At 43.8% G+C, this 20,636-nt stretch overlaps 1 protein-coding gene across 19 annotated transcripts in view; it reads right to left on the reverse strand.

The window, feature by feature from the left end:
- The window catches only part of MAGI2 (membrane associated guanylate kinase, WW and PDZ domain containing 2), a 615,277-nt gene that overhangs the window by 212,008 nt on the left and 382,633 nt on the right, over nucleotides 1-20,636 (reverse strand). For all 19 annotated transcript variants that reach the window (XM_083463919.1, XM_083463931.1, XM_083463930.1 and 16 more), the window contains 2 exons: nucleotides 18,986-19,196; nucleotides 9,967-10,046 (listed from right to left, as the gene is read on the reverse strand). In XM_083463919.1, coding sequence (XP_083320045.1) covers nucleotides 9,967-10,046; nucleotides 18,986-19,196 — 291 coding nt within the window. The remainder of the gene's footprint in view (nucleotides 1-9,966; nucleotides 10,047-18,985; nucleotides 19,197-20,636) is intronic.

Here is a 20,636-nt window from a genome sequence, read left to right on the forward strand (position 1 = left end):
AAATACAAGGCAACAACCATGTTGATAAGAAGAAGGAAGTGTGGTCATGGACAGGCTGGAGCTCCAACATTAGATTGGATCATGGTGAGACAGGGCAGGGCAGGTTCGAGGAAAAGGAAAGGTGAGGTGAAGTATGTACCATGCAGTGCAGGTGAGGCAGAGCTGGTGTTGCTACTCAGTGCAGCTGGTTGCTCACACTGAGAGGCTAGGTTAGATGTTTTATTGAGCACGACGCCTCTTCACTAGGTTGATTGGCTGGCCATTAGTGATTGGCTGGCCACAGAATATAAGGTGCCAAAGACCAGTTGCTGGTTTGAGATCCATCTCAGATGGGCACAAATTTAGAGTTACTCCAAATGGCCAGTGTCCCCTCCCAGGCACCTCAATATAAGGGCTTAGTAACTACTATGGATGTGGCAAATTTTGTCAATAGAACTTTTCTCTGCATGCCTGCCAATTGACAATAGTCTTGCCAAGCAACTTATTTGGGCACTCGTTCCTAAGTGAAAAATACAAAGAGAAGCCCACACATCCACAATATTGTTCTACCTCTGATCCCTGGAGAACAGAATCATGCAGTTTTTTTCCTCATGAATAACACAACACTACTTCCTGGCCTTTATATGTCTTGGCAAAAGAGTAGAAATGCTAAACAAAAGGAATATATATTGGTTTCCCTTTTCATCATAGAAATTAAGAATCCCATTGGCCCCTTGCAACATCAAGCAAAGTGAAAACCAAGTGAATGGGAACCTAGTGTCCATCTCCTGGGCCAAAGAAGAGAAAACAAAATAACCAAGGCTGTGATTTCTTCTTACAATGCATTTTGTGTGTTTAGTGCTGGTGTTCCATTATCTGATGATAAAATCCATAGCTACTGTGCTGGTTAGGATGGCTGCACATGTATATTTCATAATCACAAAACTATCTAATGAGTATTATACAAACTCTCTATACAGTATATGTTCAGTTTCTGTTAATTGGTTCTCGTGGGAAACTTGCAGATTCTAGCTTCACCAATTAACTCAAGCTGGTGTCAATTTACTCTTGGCAGAAAGCCCAGGTCTGCTTGACCTAGAAACTACTCACTCTGATTGGTTAACGAGCAGCACTCAACTCTGTTATCTAGGATTGCTAGCCCAGTGTGATGTGAGGTGTGTTAGGAGTTAGAAGTGCTGTGTATGGTTTTGAGAGAGAGAAAGAGAGGATTTATTTTGCTTTTATTTGTATGCAGAAACTCTGCTGGTTTTATTTTTTCCTTTTTAATAAATCCTGTAAATAGTTCTTCTGAGTCTAGCTGACTAGTCATTACTGCCGCAACTAGCTTCTTCGCTGTGCAGGAAAACTCTGCTACGTTTGGGCTAAAGCCAATAGGGCTATGCCTGACACTTCAAAGTTCCATGAGGTTATGGGCATTGTGCTGCCAGCCTGAGTTGCGGTGGTGTCAGCATCAACGGCATTGGTTCCAGTAGTTCCAGAAGTTGTTGTTCTCTGGCTGGTTCCTGACCGTGGTGAGCTGGTGACGCAGCGGACACAAGGACAACAGCTGCAGCGTGTGAGTGCTGGGTGCTGTGGTTCCTGTTTTCTCTCTCAGTGGTCGTGAGTAGCTGGTTCCGGGTTCCAGGGACATCGCTCTCAAGATGGCCTCACAACCAGTTCAGATGGCTTTTGAGCGTCTGAATGACTCCAATTACTTGCTGTGGTCGGAACGCATGCAGGCAGTGCTGCAGAGGGATCGTCTCTGGCAGGTGGTGAGTAAGTTTCCTACGAAGCCTGATGATGAAGACCTCGATAAAGACCAAAGAGCAAGGGCCACAATTGTCTTGGGGCTGGAAGATTCCCAGTTGCCCTATGTGAGGGGAATCAAGACAGCTAGAGGTGTGTGGCAAGCACTTAAAGAACTCCATGTGCGTGAGACAGCGGTTTCCAAGCTGTTCATTCGCAAGGCATTGTACAAGGCGATGTTACAGCCTGGGGTTACAATGCAGGAACACCTACACAGTTTACAGTTAAAGTTTGCTGCGCTACAGGAAAGAGACTGTGCGTTAGACCAGCAGGAGAAGGTGGCTATTATTTTGAGTTCTCTCCCGGAAAGCTGGGATAATTTAGTTTTGTCTCTAGAAGGCATACAGGAGCGTGATTTATCAGTCAGTTACGTTACTGGGCGTTTGATTGAAGAATGGCAGAAGAGGCAAGAAAGGTCGGTGGCTGCAGAGGCTTCTACAGGTGGACGGTTTGGAAGGAGTTCTCATGCTGTGCCAGAGGTGAAGCAAGAGCAGTGTACCGGTGAGGAGTCAGCGTTTGCTGTTAGGCGTTGTTTCCGATGTGGGTCTTCAGCGCATCTAAAACGACAATGTCCGGAGTTGGTCAAGTCTCAGTTGCCTGTGCAGGAGCAGAGACGAGATCAGCAGCAGCAGCAGCGTAAAAAGAAATTCTTCAAACGAAAACAGTCGGCTCAGCTGGTGACCGGCGAGGTCAAGATTGCTGATGAGAAACAAGCTGTCTGGGTGGTCGATTCTGGAGCGTCTCGGCACATCGTGAACTCAGATGAATTATTTGTTTCCAAGAACTCAGCACAGCGCAGCCAGGTGGCTCTAGCAGACGGAAGTACTTCCGAAGTGATTTCGGGGGGTGCAGTTTTTGTTCCTTGTCTTCGTGAATGCCTGCAAAATGTACTTTGTGTGCCTTCATTAAGGAGCAATCTGATGTCTGTAGATTGTTTGCTAAAAGCTGGGTTTAAAGTGTATTTTGAAGGAGACAGTTGCATTATTAAGAAGGCTGGTGAGATTTTAGGCACTGCTAAGTCAGAGGGAGGCTTGTTTTGGCTTAAAGCAGGATCTCAAGTTGCAGCAGTAGTCAGTAAATCTCAGCCTGCAGTGAATAACAAAGCTATACATGACAACTGTGTGCACTTATTGCATAGGAAAATGGGGCATGCTTGCTGGAAAAGTGTACTAAAAATGTCTGAATTGGCTGATGGGGGTAATTTAAAGAGTTGTAACAAGTACCTTGATTGTAATGTCTGTAAAAAGGTTAAAACCCACAGAGTCTCTTACCCCAGAAGTGACAGAGTTAGTGAGTCACCGCTACAGCTGGTTCACATGGACGTAATTGGTCCATTTGCTGTAAGCAGGGGTGGATCGCGCTTTTCATTAACAATTGTGGATGACGCCACGCGTTACTCTTGGGTTTTTCCCATGAAAAATAAGGGTGACGTGTTCACTAAGTTTAAAGGCTGGGTGACATCTGTGGAAAGATTTCTGTCCATTAAACTCAAAAGGATACAGACGGACAGAGGTGGCGAATTTATGTCAAATGCCTTTAGAGATTGGTTACAAAAGCGTGGCATTGGGCATAGAAAAACGAACGTTTTTTCCCCAGAGGAGAATGGCGTTGCAGAGCGAAAAAACAGATCTTTACAAGATATGATGTTTGCCATGCTTGATGATGCTGATTTGCCCATGTCTTATTGGGGGGAGAGCATGCTCACCGCGTGTTATCTCCAAAATAGGCTCTTTCATCAAACAATAGGTACAACCCCGTACTTTAAATTGTTTCAGAAAAAACCTAAAATTGACCATTTGCATGTGTTTGGATCAAAAGCCTGGGTATTAATTCCGAAACAAATGAGAAAGAAGGGAGATCCTAAGACCAAACAGTTAGTGTTTGTGGGTTACCAGGAGCTGGGAAAAGGTTTCCGCTTTGCTGAAGGGACAAATGGCATTGTGATCTCCAGGAATGCCAGTTTTTGTGAACATAGTGGCTGGGAGAGACTACATGCCAATACTGAGGTTTGGTTTGAACCTTCCCAGGAGCTTCATGACTCTGAAGGTAGACACAGAGAGTCAGAGTCTGAGGGGGAGGAAAGTTCAGATAAGAGCTCTCAAGGAAGTGGAGTTAGCCAAAGACCAGTTGCTAAGCAACAAAAGAGAGGTCGTAGTTCTGAGGAGGAAAGTGGGTCAGAAGAAAAATTTTCTCCCAGAAGATCTAAAAGACAAAACAAAGGAGTGCCTCCAGTGCGTTTTTCCCCAGATACTGCAAATGTGTTTAGTGTAAGTGCAGAGCCCAAGAGTTTTCAGGAGGTGTTAAAGTTACCAAAAGAGGAGGCAGAGCTCTGGAAACAGGCAATGGAGGAAGAGATGTCCTCTCTGAATGAGCACAAGGTTTTTACACCAGTAGCAGCGCCTGAGGGGGCAAAGATTGTAGGCTGCAGGTGGGTGTACAAACTTAAACCTCTGGTGACAGGAGAGTACAAATACAAAGCTCGTTTAGTTGCTCAAGGATATTCTCAGAGGCCTGGAAAAGATTATGACGAAACTTTTCCCCCTACTGCTAAGGGGGACAGTGTAAGGCTGATTTTAACGCTTGGAGCAAAGAGAAAACTCCTGTTAAACCATTTTGATATCCAGACTGCATATTTACATGCATCAATATCAGAAGACCTGTATCTAGCCGAACCGCCTGGTTATGAGACAGGTTCCAATAGAGTGTTAAAATTAAACAAAGCTCTATATGGTCTCAAACAGGCTGCAAGATCTTGGAACAAATGTTTCCATGAGGCCTTAGTGTCATTTGGTTTCAAGCAGAGTACAGCTGACAATTGTGTTTATGTACGTGGTACAGGCAGTGATCAAGAATTTTGTCTGATTTATGTAGATGATGTATTGTATGCCTGCAAAACAGATAAACAAACTAAAAGGTTTGCCAAGCAATTGTCCAGTAAGTTCAAAGTGAAGGACTTAGGCCCGGTTAGGACATATCTAGGGTTGGAAGTGTGCTGGGCCCAAGATGGCAGCTGCCTAATTAGTCAGCAGAACAAAGTTAAACAACTACTGACTACATACAGGATGCAGGATTGCAAAGGGGCAGCGGTGCCTATGGATCCAGGTTTCATAAAAACACTTCATATAGATGAGAGTCCTGAATTTGAACATCCTGATGTATATCACTCTGTAATTGGAAGTTTATTGTATCTAGCACAGTGGTCCAGACCTGATATTAGCTATGCAGTAGGCATATTAAGTAGATTGGTCTCAAAACCCACACTAAATGCCTGGAAAGGGGTAAAACAAGTTCTGAGGTATCTCAAACAGACAATTGGCTATATGTTACAATTAAATTCTTCAGAGGATGAAATGTTGAGTTGCTACTGTGATAGTGACTGGGGAAATTTGCCAGATAGAAAATCTGTCACAGGACTAGTCATAATGGTCGGTGGAGCTTTAATTAGCTGGCGGTCACGCAAGCAAGACGTTGTAAGTGTGTCATCAACGGAATCTGAGTACGCCGCATTGAGTGAATTGTGCAACGAGGTGATTTATTTCAAGCACTTGTTAACAGATTTAAATGTGAATTGTGGAGAACCAGTACAAGTTTACATTGATAATCAGGCTTGTATAACCTTAAGTAAAACAGAGGGTTTCAAATCACGTTCCAAACATATCTCTGTAAAATACCAAAATGTACGTTGCTGTGTACAAGACAATGTAATCACCTGTACTTATGTATCAAGTGAAGAAAATGTAGCAGATGTGTTAACTAAACCATTGGCAAAGGTAAAGAACAAGCGAATGTGCAAAGGTTTAGGTTTGCTGGAAAAATGATCTCCTACATAGGCGTATTTGGTGTTAATTGTTCAGCAGAATCTGTGAGGGGGTGTTCAGTTTCTGTTAATTGGTTCTCGTGGGAAACTTGCAGATTCTAGCTTCACCAATTAACTCAAGCTGGTGTCAATTTACTCTTGGCAGAAAGCCCAGGTCTGCTTGACCTAGAAACTACTCACTCTGATTGGTTAACGAGCAGCACTCAACTCTGTTATCTAGGATTGCTAGCCCAGTGTGATGTGAGGTGTGTTAGGAGTTAGAAGTGCTGTGTATGGTTTTGAGAGAGAGAAAGAGAGGATTTATTTTGCTTTTATTTGTATGCAGAAACTCTGCTGGTTTTATTTTTTCCTTTTTAATAAATCCTGTAAATAGTTCTTCTGAGTCTAGCTGACTAGTCATTACTGCCGCAACTAGCTTCTTCGCTGTGCAGGAAAACTCTGCTACGTTTGGGCTAAAGCCAATAGGGCTATGCCTGACACTTCAAAGTTCCATGAGTATACTCTAACTGTGCATTACAATCTTTAGTCAATTGTTGTCCCAATAGCAATATATTTACGATCAGACATACAAAGGCATACGGATACATACAAAGAACAAAATGTTGTCTGGCATAAATTCACAAAGCCCACCAACGACCCTTCAGGTTTTTTGGTTTAATTTTCAGTGAAAACCATCTTTTTATTGCACTATGAAGCATGCCACCCCCATTCCACTAGTGAGTAAGGTTCAAAGAGCTTTTGTGAAATATTCCTAGAAGAGATGGAGTAATAAAAATTAAGATTGGCTTGGACACAATGTCAATAATAGGATCATAAAAGTCTTCTATGTTAAACCTCTCATGCATTTAGAAGGCATGTTTTGGAGCAGGGGTCAGCAAGGTTCATCTTGCATGGGCTGGATCGGCCCCGCAGAGATCCCTCCATGGGCCGGATCATGTTCGCATGTGAGTGCCTGTGGTTTTCAGCATCTGCACATGTGCAGACACGATTTTTGGCACCACGGAAGCGAGTCGTTGCACTGCGTGGTTTAGCGCAGCGCACGAGTGGGTATCTCGGTTCAGGGGCTGGTCAAACGATCTCTGTGGGCTGCTTCTGGCCCATGGGCCTTAGTTTGCTGACCCGTTTTGGAGGATAAAAAATAAACAGAATTGAATTAGGGTTCACTTACTTTGTGTTCTACTCAAGATTAGGAAAATAATTTGTCAGGGATTCAAAACTATGTGTGGCCTGAGGTACATTGCCATTTAGTCTTCATACCATCACACCAAATTCCACTGTACATTAATGAACACAGAAATGTGCTCATGTGAAGAATGTGGGGCCCCTGAAGCTTCACAGTGATGTACCCCACCATGCAAGCTGCCGTAAGTGACAGGCAGTCTGGGGAGGATGTCATCCAGGGGGAGCGATGCCATCCAGACAAGTTGCTTATGTTTAGCATGGAAGGATTAATGTACAAGGAGCCACTGTTTTTATTTAAGAAAGCTGATGTGGGGGGGACATCTGCGCATGAAATGCACTTTGTCTCGCCTACGCCTCCACCCTCAATTCCTCCGCTGTACAAACTGCTTGGGCAGACAATCTATACATCTCCAAAGTGGCAAGGGAGAAATGACAGAGAAGGGAGGTGGCAACAAAGCGAATGATGACAATAGCAAAAAATGAAACTACCTGGCATATTCTATAAATTAGGCATGTTTGGTCCCTAAATCCATGTTTTGAACGAAATCATTTGGCTTTCATTGTTTTCCACTCAGTTTATTATTTATCAAGAAAGCAAATTAAAAAACAAACAAAACCCCCTACTGTTTATTTCAAGCTCATCTTATTTTCTCATTAATCTTGTGAAAATACTGTTCTCTCCCCCCCCCCACCCCAGCACAAACTTAGGTTAAAATAGCTTAAGAGGATGAGCACCCCTTAAAGGAAGAACTTACTGATGGTAAGAGCTGTTCAGCAGTGGAATGGACTCCTTCAGGAGGTAATGGACTCTCCTTCATTGGAGATTTTTAAGCAGAGGCTGGATGGCCAACTGCCATGGACGATCTAGTGGAGCTTTCTGCATTGCAAGGGGGTGGAATAGATGACCCTTGGGGTCCCATTATCCCTAAGCACTAGCCATTCTCTCTGAGGGTACTGGGACACCTAGAGGACACCAGTTTGGAGAAGGGCAAAAAAGGCACAGAAAAGGAATGTTTGGGTCCAGTGTGGAGCATGGTTTCTCCATAAATCTGCTCCACCATATTTCCACATTTATTTGTACAGATCTAAATAGGTATCGTATGATTAAATTTTCTCTCAAAATATGCATTTTAAAATGTATTTTGCTATATTTTTGAGGTGAAAATTATGTAGGAATATGCAGGAACTGCAAATGCCTGTGGATAGCTAAGTACCAATTTTCACAGATCTCAGGTCTCGGTCGCACAGGCCATCACTTTAAGAAGGACCTTATTGGACCAGATATATGTTGGAACTGGCTGAAATTGGGGTGGGTTTCCCCCAAATATTCTTAGAGTGGAAGTGAAATTCTCCAACAGTTTCACTCCGAAAACCCTCTTCTGATAAATTTTGTTTTGTTGGATGAAACTGTAGAAGGATGAAGAGAAGAAGACTGGAAGGAGTAAAGACCAACCCCATTTGCTCCCTTCAACAATTTTAGAATAACAACATTAAACAATGCTAAAACCAGATCGACAGATGCACTCAAAATTCAGAAAAGGTGAAACTGGGGTGGCCATTTCACCGAATATTCTCCAGGAAATGGCTGAACGGTTCTGAAGCTCCAAAAACATTTCTCTCAAAAATCTTTCAGAAAATTGCTTTCTGAGGAAAAAATGGGCCCAAGTTTACTTTTTGTATCACCTTACTAGCATCGAGACTGGTGGTTATGGCAACACTCTCCAGAGCACCAGATGTTCCTTCGACTGGAGCATCTCATCGAATTTAAGAAGCATATATTAGCTGCTGTTTAAGGAGCACAGAAATTTGAGGGAATTCCAAAGAGAAAACAGAAAAGGAAAAAGAAAAAACAGGTTTGGAACACACAACTTATGATGAAAAGCTGCAAGAGCTCACTTTATTTAAATTAGGATGGAGTTACATTATTTTGTTTTAGTTTTTTAAAAAAAAATGATAAAAATTAACATTTTCTACAGTATAGTTCACAACATCAATGTTAATCTGCCACCTCATGATGACTTTCTTCACATAAAATTACAGTGAAAATTCACCTTCAGAGAACATAAATGCTTGGGTGAGTGATGTGCTGTTTCAAATATCTAACAGGTTGTCATAAAGAAGACACAAAGCAAGTGTTAATTACAGCTCTCGAAGGCAGGATAAGAAACAACAGATACAAATGGAAGTCGAAAAGATAAGTTCTCCGGGGGAATCTGGATATGTTCTGCTCCTTAGTATTTAAACAGAAAATGGATTAGGACCTCTGGGGAATTTATCCAGCCTGGGGGTTTTCAGGTTCTGACTGATTCTGTAATTCTAAGGTTGTAGCCAGCTACTTTAAAGAAAGGGCTGCTTCACACAAAATTCCTTTTCCTGGTACCCTAAATATAATTATAGATGATAGCTTAAAAAAAAATCTCAGCAGCTATTTTTAGCACTTAAAATGGCTTGACCAACCTAATTTGCATGCACATTGCTTGTACTGGAAAACCTGGGAAAATGGGTCGCTTATGAAGATAAACAGATCTGTATTATTTACTTGGTAACAGTCGTTAGTCCTGACAAATACACTAATCACCATGGTTTTACTAACAGTCATATAGAGGACAATAGTTAAATAATTGTTCACTGTTGTACACGATTCCAAGGGGCTAAAAATATCCTTCTAACCGAAGAAACAACCGATCTGACATCCCTCCCCTCCTCTCATTCCTCTCCCTCCCGCTAAGTAAACGTTGGTTTATTTAAACTGCCCACTACTTAACTGGCACAGAACTGCCCCTTTGCAAAGCAAATCACATCATAATATGCATACACCATCTCTGTCACAATAGCTTTCGGCACTGTGTGCTTTACACATTTAAAAGCTTGGGATCTAATCACACTCTGCAGATCCAGATAAGAGAAAAGGCAGCCCAAGAGTCAAATATGTTACAAATTACACCCCCCCTTACACACACACACTTGTTATTATTGATATCAACTTCAGAAAAGATATTACATAGAAGAGAAGTAGAAATACATGGTACCTTAAGAACTGAGGAACACACACAACTACAGCAGTAATTAAATGCCTTTCCCCCCTCATTCCTTAAATACTTTCTACAATCTACAGTACAAGCAAATAAAAGTCATTTCTCTCTCTTTCTTTTAGCAGCAACAATGAAAACTTAATAGCCTACCATTTTCTTTGCACTCTTCGGGAGGTTTAGCCTTTTTCGCAAGTCGTGGATCCAGCCATGATGTTGTCTTTGTGTTATGGCTGAAAAGAAACGAGATCACCCTGATCAGACACATGCTGAACGGAACCAAGTTTATTCCTTCCGATACAGTGGGGGAGGGGGGGGAGAGGTTGGTGCAAAATTGCAATCAATATACTTGATTTGCTTACTGGTCTAAGTAGACTTGAAGGAGGTGTAAGAGAAATTGTGGAAGGCAACCTCTGAATTTGGCAGCCTAAACTCCCTGTCCTCAAAGCAGCTATTTTTATTAAAATCAACCAGAATGTTGCCAAGTTAGCCTAATTGAAAATGCAAAACTCATCTAGGGCAAAAGGAATGTGCAGGATTCTCCAGCTGAAAGGCGGTGCAACCAACAGTCTTCTATTCCCATTTGCTGGAGTTTTGAGTTTAAAATTTATTTTAGACCTCAAGCATTCGTAAATATAGGACGATTATTTCTCAGCAGCCATACTTTCAGAATAAGATGCAAACTGAAGTGTGCCTTAGTGTAGTCTCCATTTTCTAACAGGATGATTAATGACGCTTTGATGAACCAACTGTTATCTATTCCATATCTAATTCCGTTCCCATGATAAAAGTACATTTTGCAGTACTGGAAGTAATAATGTGGCTCATGCTACAAAGACCAGCATAGCCTTTTAAAAAGAAAGAATTTGACTAAGCTGGTAAAATACTGTTTACAAAGAGAACAATTTCCCAAATGAATGGATATGTAGAACAGCTAAGGAGCTACATAACAAGATTTTTGAAAAATGCTTATCCTTTTTTTTACAGCCAAGTGAATTTGTAGTGTGATAGCAATATAAGGACCGTAAACCAGAAAGGAGAAATGAATATTAGTTCCATATTTTAAAGGAATTTAAATTCTTCTTATAAATACTCTCATCTCATTACTCCTCCTCTTTCTTGCACACTGTCAGTCCTTTGTAATGCATGTTTTATTTATTAAACACATCCTGGGAGGCTGTTCACTTTGTACTGTTTAGTTTACATATTGCTGAATTATTAAGGTTTTTATTTATGTAGCATTCGCCGACTAATTTAGAAATGCATGTAAGCCCTTTGTTATAAAGGGTAGTGCTGATGGGGAAAAGATATCAGTGCCCTGTAAAAATCCAGATGCCTTGCTCCTATTGATTTATACTCACGACTCGAATGGTGGGACAGTCTGGATGCAAATGGTGGTGCCCTGAGTTTTAAGCCTGGCTGCTTTACTCTGAGATAAGTACCGTATTTTTTGCACCATAACACTCACTTTTTTCCTCCTAAAAAGTAAGGGGAAATGTCTGTGCGTGTTATGGAGGGAATGCCTACGGGTGGCATGCCTACGGATTTTCCTCCTCTAAAAACTACGTGCGTGTTATGGTCGGGTGCGTGTTATAGAGCGAAAAATACGGTAGTTATTTCTGCAATGTATATGCTGCTTAATACCGTAACATTTAAGCAATGTACAGTAAGGTTCCTATATAGTTCAAATTAAACCTGGAATTATAAAGCTTACTTAAAATGCCTGATGAAATTAAAAAAGGTTGTCACCAGGCCTTGAAGAGACCATGGAGAGGCAACAAGATGGTCCATCACAGCTGCCACTCAGAACAAGAGCCGGCTGATCCTCCTCCCAAGCTTGGTGACGGTGTCACTGGCGTGTGAAATAGGGACATTCTGGGATCAAATGAGAAGCTGGGGTGGCTTTTGTAATTGTGGGGCTGTCCCTGGAAAATAGGGACACTTGGAGGGTATGTATTTTATTTATTTATTGAATTTATATACCGCCCTATACCTGGAGGTCTCGGGGTGGTTGTACCTATAAAAAACCCATGGTGCTGTGGGGTTTTCTCTTCTGCCCACTCCCCTTGGCTGAAGAAGGCAAGCCATTCTCTCTGCAAAGTGAAGAGTATGAGTATTTATAACCCTGGAGCCTCCACTCCTCTGAACTCATAGTACCCACTTGCATTCAACTTCCCAGACTGTGCTTTTAAAGCTTAACCTTCACCAACCCAAAACTTCAATTACAGCGAACTTTTGAAATAAGAAAACCAAGAATTATTTTCTAAACGTCACCTTCTGCTCACCCACTCATTCAAGGCATTTGTGCCACTCATGCACTCATTGAAGGCGATCCATTCAAGGCATTCATTGAAGGCAAATTATCACTGGCAGAGAGGATGGAGTGGAAGGATACAAGAAGAGTACCCAGAAAGAGATGATTATTTCAGTGCCATTAACTTTTTATTTCCTAGCTGGCTACTGTTCGGTCAGCCAAGAATCCAGCTGACCTCATCACTGGGGGGGGGGGGGAAGCTTCCAGTGAAACCCAACTCTTTATAATCTCCTATAGCTTGTGTACTAAATTCACTAATTAGTTTGGAAGGAATCTCTCTACAGCTGGAATAGGGAACCTATGGGCCACAGCCAAAGCTCATCCGGCACGATTCATGTGGGGCCCTTCTTATGAGGGGACCCGTCCAATTCAGATTGATTATATACCAGCATCCAATAACATACTTTCTGACCAGAGATGAAACATTATTATGATAGGAGGAAACTGAATTACATTTGAAGTATATGAATTCAGAACGCATAAATTAATAAATTAACACCTTTTTCAAAGAAAATTCACATCTTCAACTAAAAACTATCATAAATGATGCATTTAACAAAACGATTGCATATAATTTAATATTCTGAATCCATGGGGACTCAAAAACTGCACACCCTATGGCCACACACCAGCACATTTGCACAGCCACAATGCAAGGATTTCTGACTGTGGCTTCCCAGCCAATTGTGAGCCATGCCTCACTTTTTCTACAGTCTCAGCTGCTTTAGGGTAGAGGTGGTTTGCCCAGATCAGAGGGAGAGAAAGCTGAAAGGGCCACATGGATCTGCCACCACATACAATGAAAGTGTGGTTCTTTTTTTTTTTTAAAGAGGGGATGGCAGAAGGATGGGATGGAGGGAAGAGTGAGAGACATGGTGTGGCAGGAAGAGAGAAAAGCCAGCAGTCAGCACTGGTTCATCTACTATTTGCTCTAAAGGACTGTGGGTCAACAACCCTTTATAGAATGCAGTTCCTTCCATACGTCCTTTCTTTAATATACAACGTGCATTTGCAAACCGTGCTAGACAGATTTTCCAAAAAGCAATGAAAACTCACTCTCCCACAGCAGCTGCTTAGTAGCAAGATGACATAATTTACTTTCCAACTAATTATTGCTGTATATGTGGAAAGGCTGATGACAGAACCAGGAAGGTATAAATGTGCCAGAGTCTGTTTGCAGAGGGGCTCACAGAACAAACCATTGCAAGTAGAGGCCTACCCCATGAAGAGAAAAGGGGTGCAAGGGCTGGAAGGAAGAACAGAAGCTTCATAGAGAATTATGCCATGCCAAAGGTTAGATGGGTGAGCAATCTGCCTCCTGGTCAAATAAGAAGACTACAAAAAAGAATAGGAGGGGCCACAGAGGAGTTTGCACCCCACTAGTAATGGAAAGTATTCTCTCTGAAGTCCCTGCTTAGGATGTAAATATATGAAGCAGCATTTCCCAGCCCCATTGTTTGGAGGGACTGAATTAATAAAACAAGTTTATGGCAGGGACTCGATGTATGTTTTAGACTGGTTAGATGACCCACTTTAATACTCACAACTTTTTAAAATAATGATAGTAGGTGCCTGTAATGTGTATGGGTTGCTCGTGCGTAAGTTGCCGCCTCTCCAGGCTTTGTTGCCTTGCTAAACCTTTCAGTCTGGGCAGCCCTTCACTTCGTGGCTGCCTCAGTCGCTAGCAGAATCCATCAGTGGGCGTTTCTTAAATCTTTTCCAACATAAAAGTTGTTTGACACCCAGTCTCCTCCTACTCTCTCTGCGCGGAAGTCTTCTGTGCAGGGTGGGCGTGGGTAGCAGAGGACCCGTGCTCTCCCCGCTGGTGTCCGGTGAAGAGTCCTGGAGCCCTCTCGCCGATTCCCCCATCAGCCCCTCTATATCCCTGGTGTTGCGCTGATTTGCTTCCCCATCTGCGGAGCTGCCTCTCTCCCTGCTGGGCCCTTCTCCAGCATCATTTGAGAGCCTTCCCTCTGCCTCTAGCTCCGATGTCAGTTCCCTGACAGTGCCTGATCAGGTGGAGCAGGAACAAGTGCTTTCAAGATACAGAAAACCAAGCCTCAGACATGCTAGAAGGTCTAAAGCAGAGATGCCAGGATGGTGGGAGTTGAACAACATCTGGCACGGTGGGGAGGGGAGGAGAGAGAGACAGGCTCCTTGTCCCTTGCTTGAAGTGTTAGAATTTCCCTGCTGAATACAAACCCCAATCCAGCTTCCTAATTGTGAGGAGACTATATGTGAAACAAACCATTTTACGTTAGGTTCTGAATATTCTGTAAGACGCTTACAACCAGGAAGTCATGGAGTTTCTTAACACAATCTGCCTGACACACCTCTGCTCAGAGACCTCCTTGCCTGCTCACCATGATACCACTGAACCGTCTTCTAGTCCAGTGTTTCCCAACCACTGTTCCGCGGCACACTAGTGTGCCGCGAGATGTTGCCTGGTGTGCCGCAGGAAAAATTAAAAAACCCGAAAGATTTTTTTTTTAAAAAAAGTCAAATTTTCGATTGGGGCGCCGTCACTAGATGACCCCTGGGGTTCCCTCCCTCCCTCCTGCTCTGCGCCTCCCTCCTCCTCCTCCGGGGAGGCCCTTCCTGGCTCTCGGCCAAGGCTTGGCGGCTGCCACTCACTCACTTGCTCGCCCACCCGTCCCTCCATCCCTGCACCCGGCCTCTCCCCCTCCGTCCCCGACGCGGGGGCTGCCGGGATCCGTAGTCCCCTCGCCCTTGGGCTCCGCGCCCGCGCGGGGTGCGCGAACTACGTTTCCCAGCGTGGCCTGGCGGGCCGGGCGTTTTGTTTGAAGCGCTCTTCTCCCGGCCATGGAATGAGCGCAGCGGCGGCGGCCGGGCGGGCAGGGGCTCTTCTGCGCAGACCCCGCGCAGCCTGCCTGCGCCCCCGCGGAGATCGGGCGGCAGGATGGAGCCCAGGGATCCCCGCGGAGGCGGAGCGGCGGAGGCTGCCCCCCAGGTAGGGCTGCGTCGGGGTTTTTTTATTTTTGCAATGCTGCATCCGCGCCGGAGGGGACGCATCGGATCGCGGGGAGACCCCTTGGCGGGCGTACAAGGCAATGCATGCGTGCAGGCGTTGCATGGAGTGCAGTGCAATGCAATGGCAACGCGGCGCCCTGCATGCATGCATGCAACTTCCACCGGCGCTCCGGACTTGGCAGGTGAGGGGGGTCCCCAGTGGGCGGCAGAGAGAGCCGGGAGGGCGAAGGGGAGCCGGGGGGGAGCAGCGCTGCTCCCCGAGCCGAGCCTGGGGGGAAACTTCGGCGCCGTTGCGCCGGGTGTTGGAAGCGGAGGCTGGCGGGGGCCCCTCACCTGCAAAACCTGGTCGCCTCTCATATATTTCGTGCATTGCATTCATCGCCCGCTTTCTCCTCCAAGGAGCTCCCGGGGGCGCGCGTGGTTCTCCCCGTGTTATCCTCGCAACAACAGCCCTGCGAGGTGGGTCAGGCGAGTGGCCCAAGGGAGCACCCAGGGATTGTCCTGGCCAGGTGGGGTGATTTGAACCCTGCTCTCTGCCCAGTCTTCGTCCTCATTTAGCCCCCACATGTGCATGACTGTGCATGACTGAGGTTTTCCCCCTTCGTCTTGGCTATGGTGTGAGTCTGTGCTGTTAATTAATGGGGTTCTGCCTTCGGAGAAGATGAGCCAGCCCTCAAGGAGGTGATTATGTAATTTGCTAGCAATTCATGTCCCTCCCGGCGTGACGCTGCGCGCTGACGTCACGGGGCTGTAATGGTGGTGTGCCTCAGATTTTTTTTCATGAAACAAGTGTGCCTTTGCCCAAAAAAGGTTGGGAAACACTGTTCTAGTCAGAAATAAATACCTTCTAGCCATAGCTTTTTGAACACATAGGGAGCCACTGAGGCTGAAAAGATGCCGCCAAGTGTCACAACAAGAAATCGTCTGAAGTCCTGAGGGACAGTGATTCTTGACCAACAGGGTGAGTTGTCACTGTGATACAGCTATAATAGGGTAATGACCAGGTAATTATGAACCCACTAATCTAATGGTAATGAACTGGCTGAAAAGCCCTGGGCAATTCACTTTGCTTATGAAATATGGGTAGCATTCAAGACCTCTACTGTACAGCCTTCACTACCAATGGGGGTTGAAAATTGCGAGCTGCTAATCATGACAAACATTCCTTCCAAATGTTATGTTCAAATAATGACTTCAGTTTGGTGGAAAGGGAAGCAAAAGCTTTATTACATACGTAATTTACAATGCACCACGAGATTAGACTATTACAATTACTAAAACCAATTCAAAACAAATGCTTGCGTAGATGGCTAATGAGTGGGTCTGCAAATGTAAACAATTACAAACACTCAATATGCATTAGAGAAGAAATCACTTAGAAGTGATGGATACTTCAAGCAATAGCAAAAACAGAACAGAGTTGAGAGAATAAAAGAAAAAAAGGAGATTGGAACTCTAGGAAAAAGGGGATAAAAAAAATCACTCTTCTGAATGACAGAAAATCTCTACCTCATAAGAATCCAAGCTTTAGTTAGTGTCCACTGTGGGCATGTTTTAAGGCTTTTTATGTGGACAGTATGGCTATAGAACACCTAGAAGAGACAGTGGCTGCCATAGGTTTCTGTTATTCACCCAATATTGATACTGGATAAAATTCAGATGTTGAGCAATCATTTATTCACGAACTCCTCCCTACAGTTCCCCTTGTGATTTAGGGCCAAACCACATGTTACACTAACCATAGTTCTTCAAGTTTAGACATTACAGGCTGAGGGAGCTGTAGTTCATATAAAGGTAATATTGTGATCTCTTCCTCTGGTGCATAAAGAGGAGGAGAGTGGGAAAGGGAATGCACACTACTGTAGGCTTGTTCATGTTACAGGAAACCATAATTTAGTTTGGTAGGTTGGTATTAAAGAGATCAAATCCCATTTTCAAACAGACACTTCCTGTGTGTTCTTGGGACAACCACATGAGGATTATTGAAGCTATAATGCATTTATTTCAATGAGATTAATATGCACACAGATGAGCACTGGATTGTGGCCAGGTGTATAAATAGAAGCTCCATCCCAACATGAATGGCAAGAAGGCCGATAACAACATGGAACTGCTGAAGGTGTTTTGTAAAGGGGGGAAATATCAGGCTCATTTTGCAGCTACTCTTTTGTCATTTTGGGAATTCCAGACAAATTAAAGTAGCAGCAGATAGCTGCAACTTCAGTTGCTGGTGCTGCGTACTGGCAAGCACCCTTTGCCCCTGCCCAGCTGCTAGGCCCAAAGTGCAGCAGGGGACAATGGGGAGAACAGCAGGTGGGAAAAGACTGTGACGGTGGGTGGGAGAGTAGCAGCAAATTGACTCAAAAAGATAAACATTAAAACAGGCTGGTACTGGTTGCAGCACAAGCATGACATTTCAACCTACTATTATTTACATAAATAAATATTATTTATTTATGATATAATATCTGATACCATATTTGTTACTTAACAGTCTGATGGGCTTATTATGATTAAGTCTTTTTCTTAACTTATAAACTAAGAGGCTAGCTAATAGGACCTGAACAGCATGAGATTCTTCTTAACCCTGTGAACTCTGGACTATTAAGAAAACAGAAAATATTGTATAGGTCCACACAGGGGCGTAGCAAGGAGGTGTGCTCCGCCCTGGGTGTCTCCACTGAGGGGGGTGACAAAATGGTGGGCAGCACTCACCGCAGGGCCTGCAGCGCACCCGAGCCACGCATCTCTCCTGGGAGTGATGCGGTGGCTTGAGTGCCCGCAAGCTCCGCGCTGCCCAAACGGTCTGTCCGTTGCCTCCCCCTCAGCTGTAGGGCGGCTGAGTGGGAGGAGGCAGGCAGACTCCTCAGAGATGCCATGGTACCCCTGTGGGCGGCTGGCCCCACCCCTGGGTGCAGGGCACACGCGCCGCCCCAGGCGCCTGATCGGCTTGCTCCGCTGCTGGGTCCACATTCCATAACTTCATGGCAATCAAAAATATACCACATATTTAAAATAGATATATATTGGGAGTAACTGGGCATGCTTACTTTAGAGTTGGTACTTACACCAATATAGGGTTGTCATACAGTGGTACCTCGGGTTAAGTACTTAATTCGTTCTGGAGGTCTGTTCTTAACCTGAAACTGTTCTTAACTGGAAGCACCCCTTTAGCTAATGGGGCCTCCTGTTGCCGCCACACTGCCAGAGCCCGATTTCTGTTCTTATCCTGAAGCAAAGTTCTTAACCTGAAGCACTATTTCTGGGTTAGCGGAGTGTGTAACCTGAAGCGTATGTAACCTGAGGTACCACTGTATTTCAAAGAGTAAAAATCTGGATACAAAAGTTGTGCTTTTTTTGGCCAAAGTTGTTTGCAAAAGCTAAAATAAAAAATAAAAAAATGAGGTTTTGAGCTATTGTTAATGAAATTCACCAAAATCTACACTTCCGACATGGGCTTCCATATGTTTGGATTTTCCCAGACATGGCAGCAATTTTCACCCAGACGCTGTTTAAGAGGGACGAATACCCACTGTGTCCAGGAAATTCCAGACATATGGCAACCCTACACCAATAAATATGAGATCTGGTAAACATTGAAATCTATAAGCCACACATTTCATCTCAATATGGTTTTGTTCCAAGAACTAGCAATATATTAGCTGTGTGGTCACAGGAAATATTTTAATTTCATATATGTCCCTGTCATATTGGTTCAGAATCTGTTGGCTGCAATCTTACCTAGGAGTAAGACCCACTGAATTCAATGGACCTTACATCCAAGTTGCCATCTATAGAACCTTGCTACTAACTCTGTAGCTTGCATTAAGTATGGCACATGTCTTTTTTCAAATGTGAAGTACTTACTCAATGAAGTAGACTTCTCCCTTCTCTGTGTAAGCCATCTCCCAATTGTCAGGCAATGGGCCCAATTCATCGTTTTCTTCTGGTTTGGGCTGCTTTGTTACATCCATATCCTCTTTTACCTCTTCAGGTTGGCTATATACTGGTGCAGGATAAGGCTGTGAGGAGGTTTCACCTGAGGCACCTGTACTCTTCTCTTCATGCTCACTTGATTCTGCACAAGAGAAGAAGACATGCGTGTCAAGATTCCTGTGCTATTGAAGTAATAATAATAATAATAATAATAATAATAATAATAATAATAATAATAAATTTTATTTATATCCCGCCCTCCCCAGCCAAAGCCGGGCTCAGGGCGGCTAACAACAATAAAACAGTATAAAAGTATAGCATAAACAACACTCTAAAATCATTCATTATAAAATTAATTAATTCAGGCCACTGGCAACCATTGGGCCAGAGCTCCGCGAAGATTGCCGAGGGAGGGAGTCAGGCTGTGCCCTGGCCAAAGGCCTGGTGGAACAGCTCTGTCTTGCAGGCCCTGCGGAAAGATGTCAAGTCCCGCAGGGCCCTGGTCTCTTGTGACAGAGTGTTCCACCAGATCGGAGCCACAGCTGAAAAAGCCCTGTAGTAATACAATAAAAAACAAACAAACAAAAAACACCTGAAGTTTTCCCTGTGAAAATATTAAAACTAGGCTGAAGCAGGAAGAAATATAAAACAGGAGCAGTGGACTGTACATTTTAATTCCATGTGTGCTCTCTGTGGGCCACAGTCCCACTAGTTTGGAGTATCACTTGTCCAAACCTCAAGAAAATAACCATGGCCTGGGCCTGTGCAATGGAACATGTGTGAGATACAATTAGACAGCTGCCTCATAGACTGTGGACCAACCCTAGTTAAGTCCCACCAAATTTTGGTGCATGCGGATTAAGAACACAGTGAATTGGAAGTTCTGATTCTGCTGAGCCACTTCATTGTGGGAAGGATCCTGTCAGCTATCCATGGGAAGGGTAGAAATCACATATGGAATATGGAACTTAAAAGTCTAAAGACAAAAAATGCCTAGGTGCATATTTATTTTATTTCAAAAACTGATATTCCACAGATTTTCCCAATGAAATTCAAGGTGGCAAACACTCAAAAATCCACAACTGAATCTACAGTTCAACCAATTCATAAACCAAAACAACAGTATAAAAACCAGGATCACAGTAACGATTACAAAACAATTACGAAACAGTCACTAGAATTAAAAACCAACATCAAATTCTCATGCATCAATCAGATCCGTTGCTGCATATTTTAGGAAGGACAAGTCATTTCCAATGACTAATTAAATTGCACAGGATTTAGAAAGAGATGGTACTCCTCCATTTTCTTCTGGTTCCAAAGGAAGAGAATCCCCAGGAGAGAAATATGAGTTCACAAGCTTTTTTATCTGATTAAAATCCACTTTGGGGTGGTGCTCAATGTTTACTGCTACACATGATAATTCTCCTGCGGTCCTGAGGGATTTCCTTTGGATATTGGCCTGGTCAGCAGCAATTATGAAGTGAAGGTAGCTTTTCCTCCAACTCCCTGCCTCCCTAAAGCTATGTGATCTGATGGAGACAATCCATAGTTTAACTAACGGAAACGGGGGAGGAGTTGA

The sequence above is a fragment of the Podarcis liolepis genome (genome assembly GCF_965112155.1).
Source record: "Podarcis liolepis genome assembly, chromosome: 10".
NCBI lineage: Eukaryota > Metazoa > Chordata > Lepidosauria > Squamata > Lacertidae > Podarcis > Podarcis liolepis.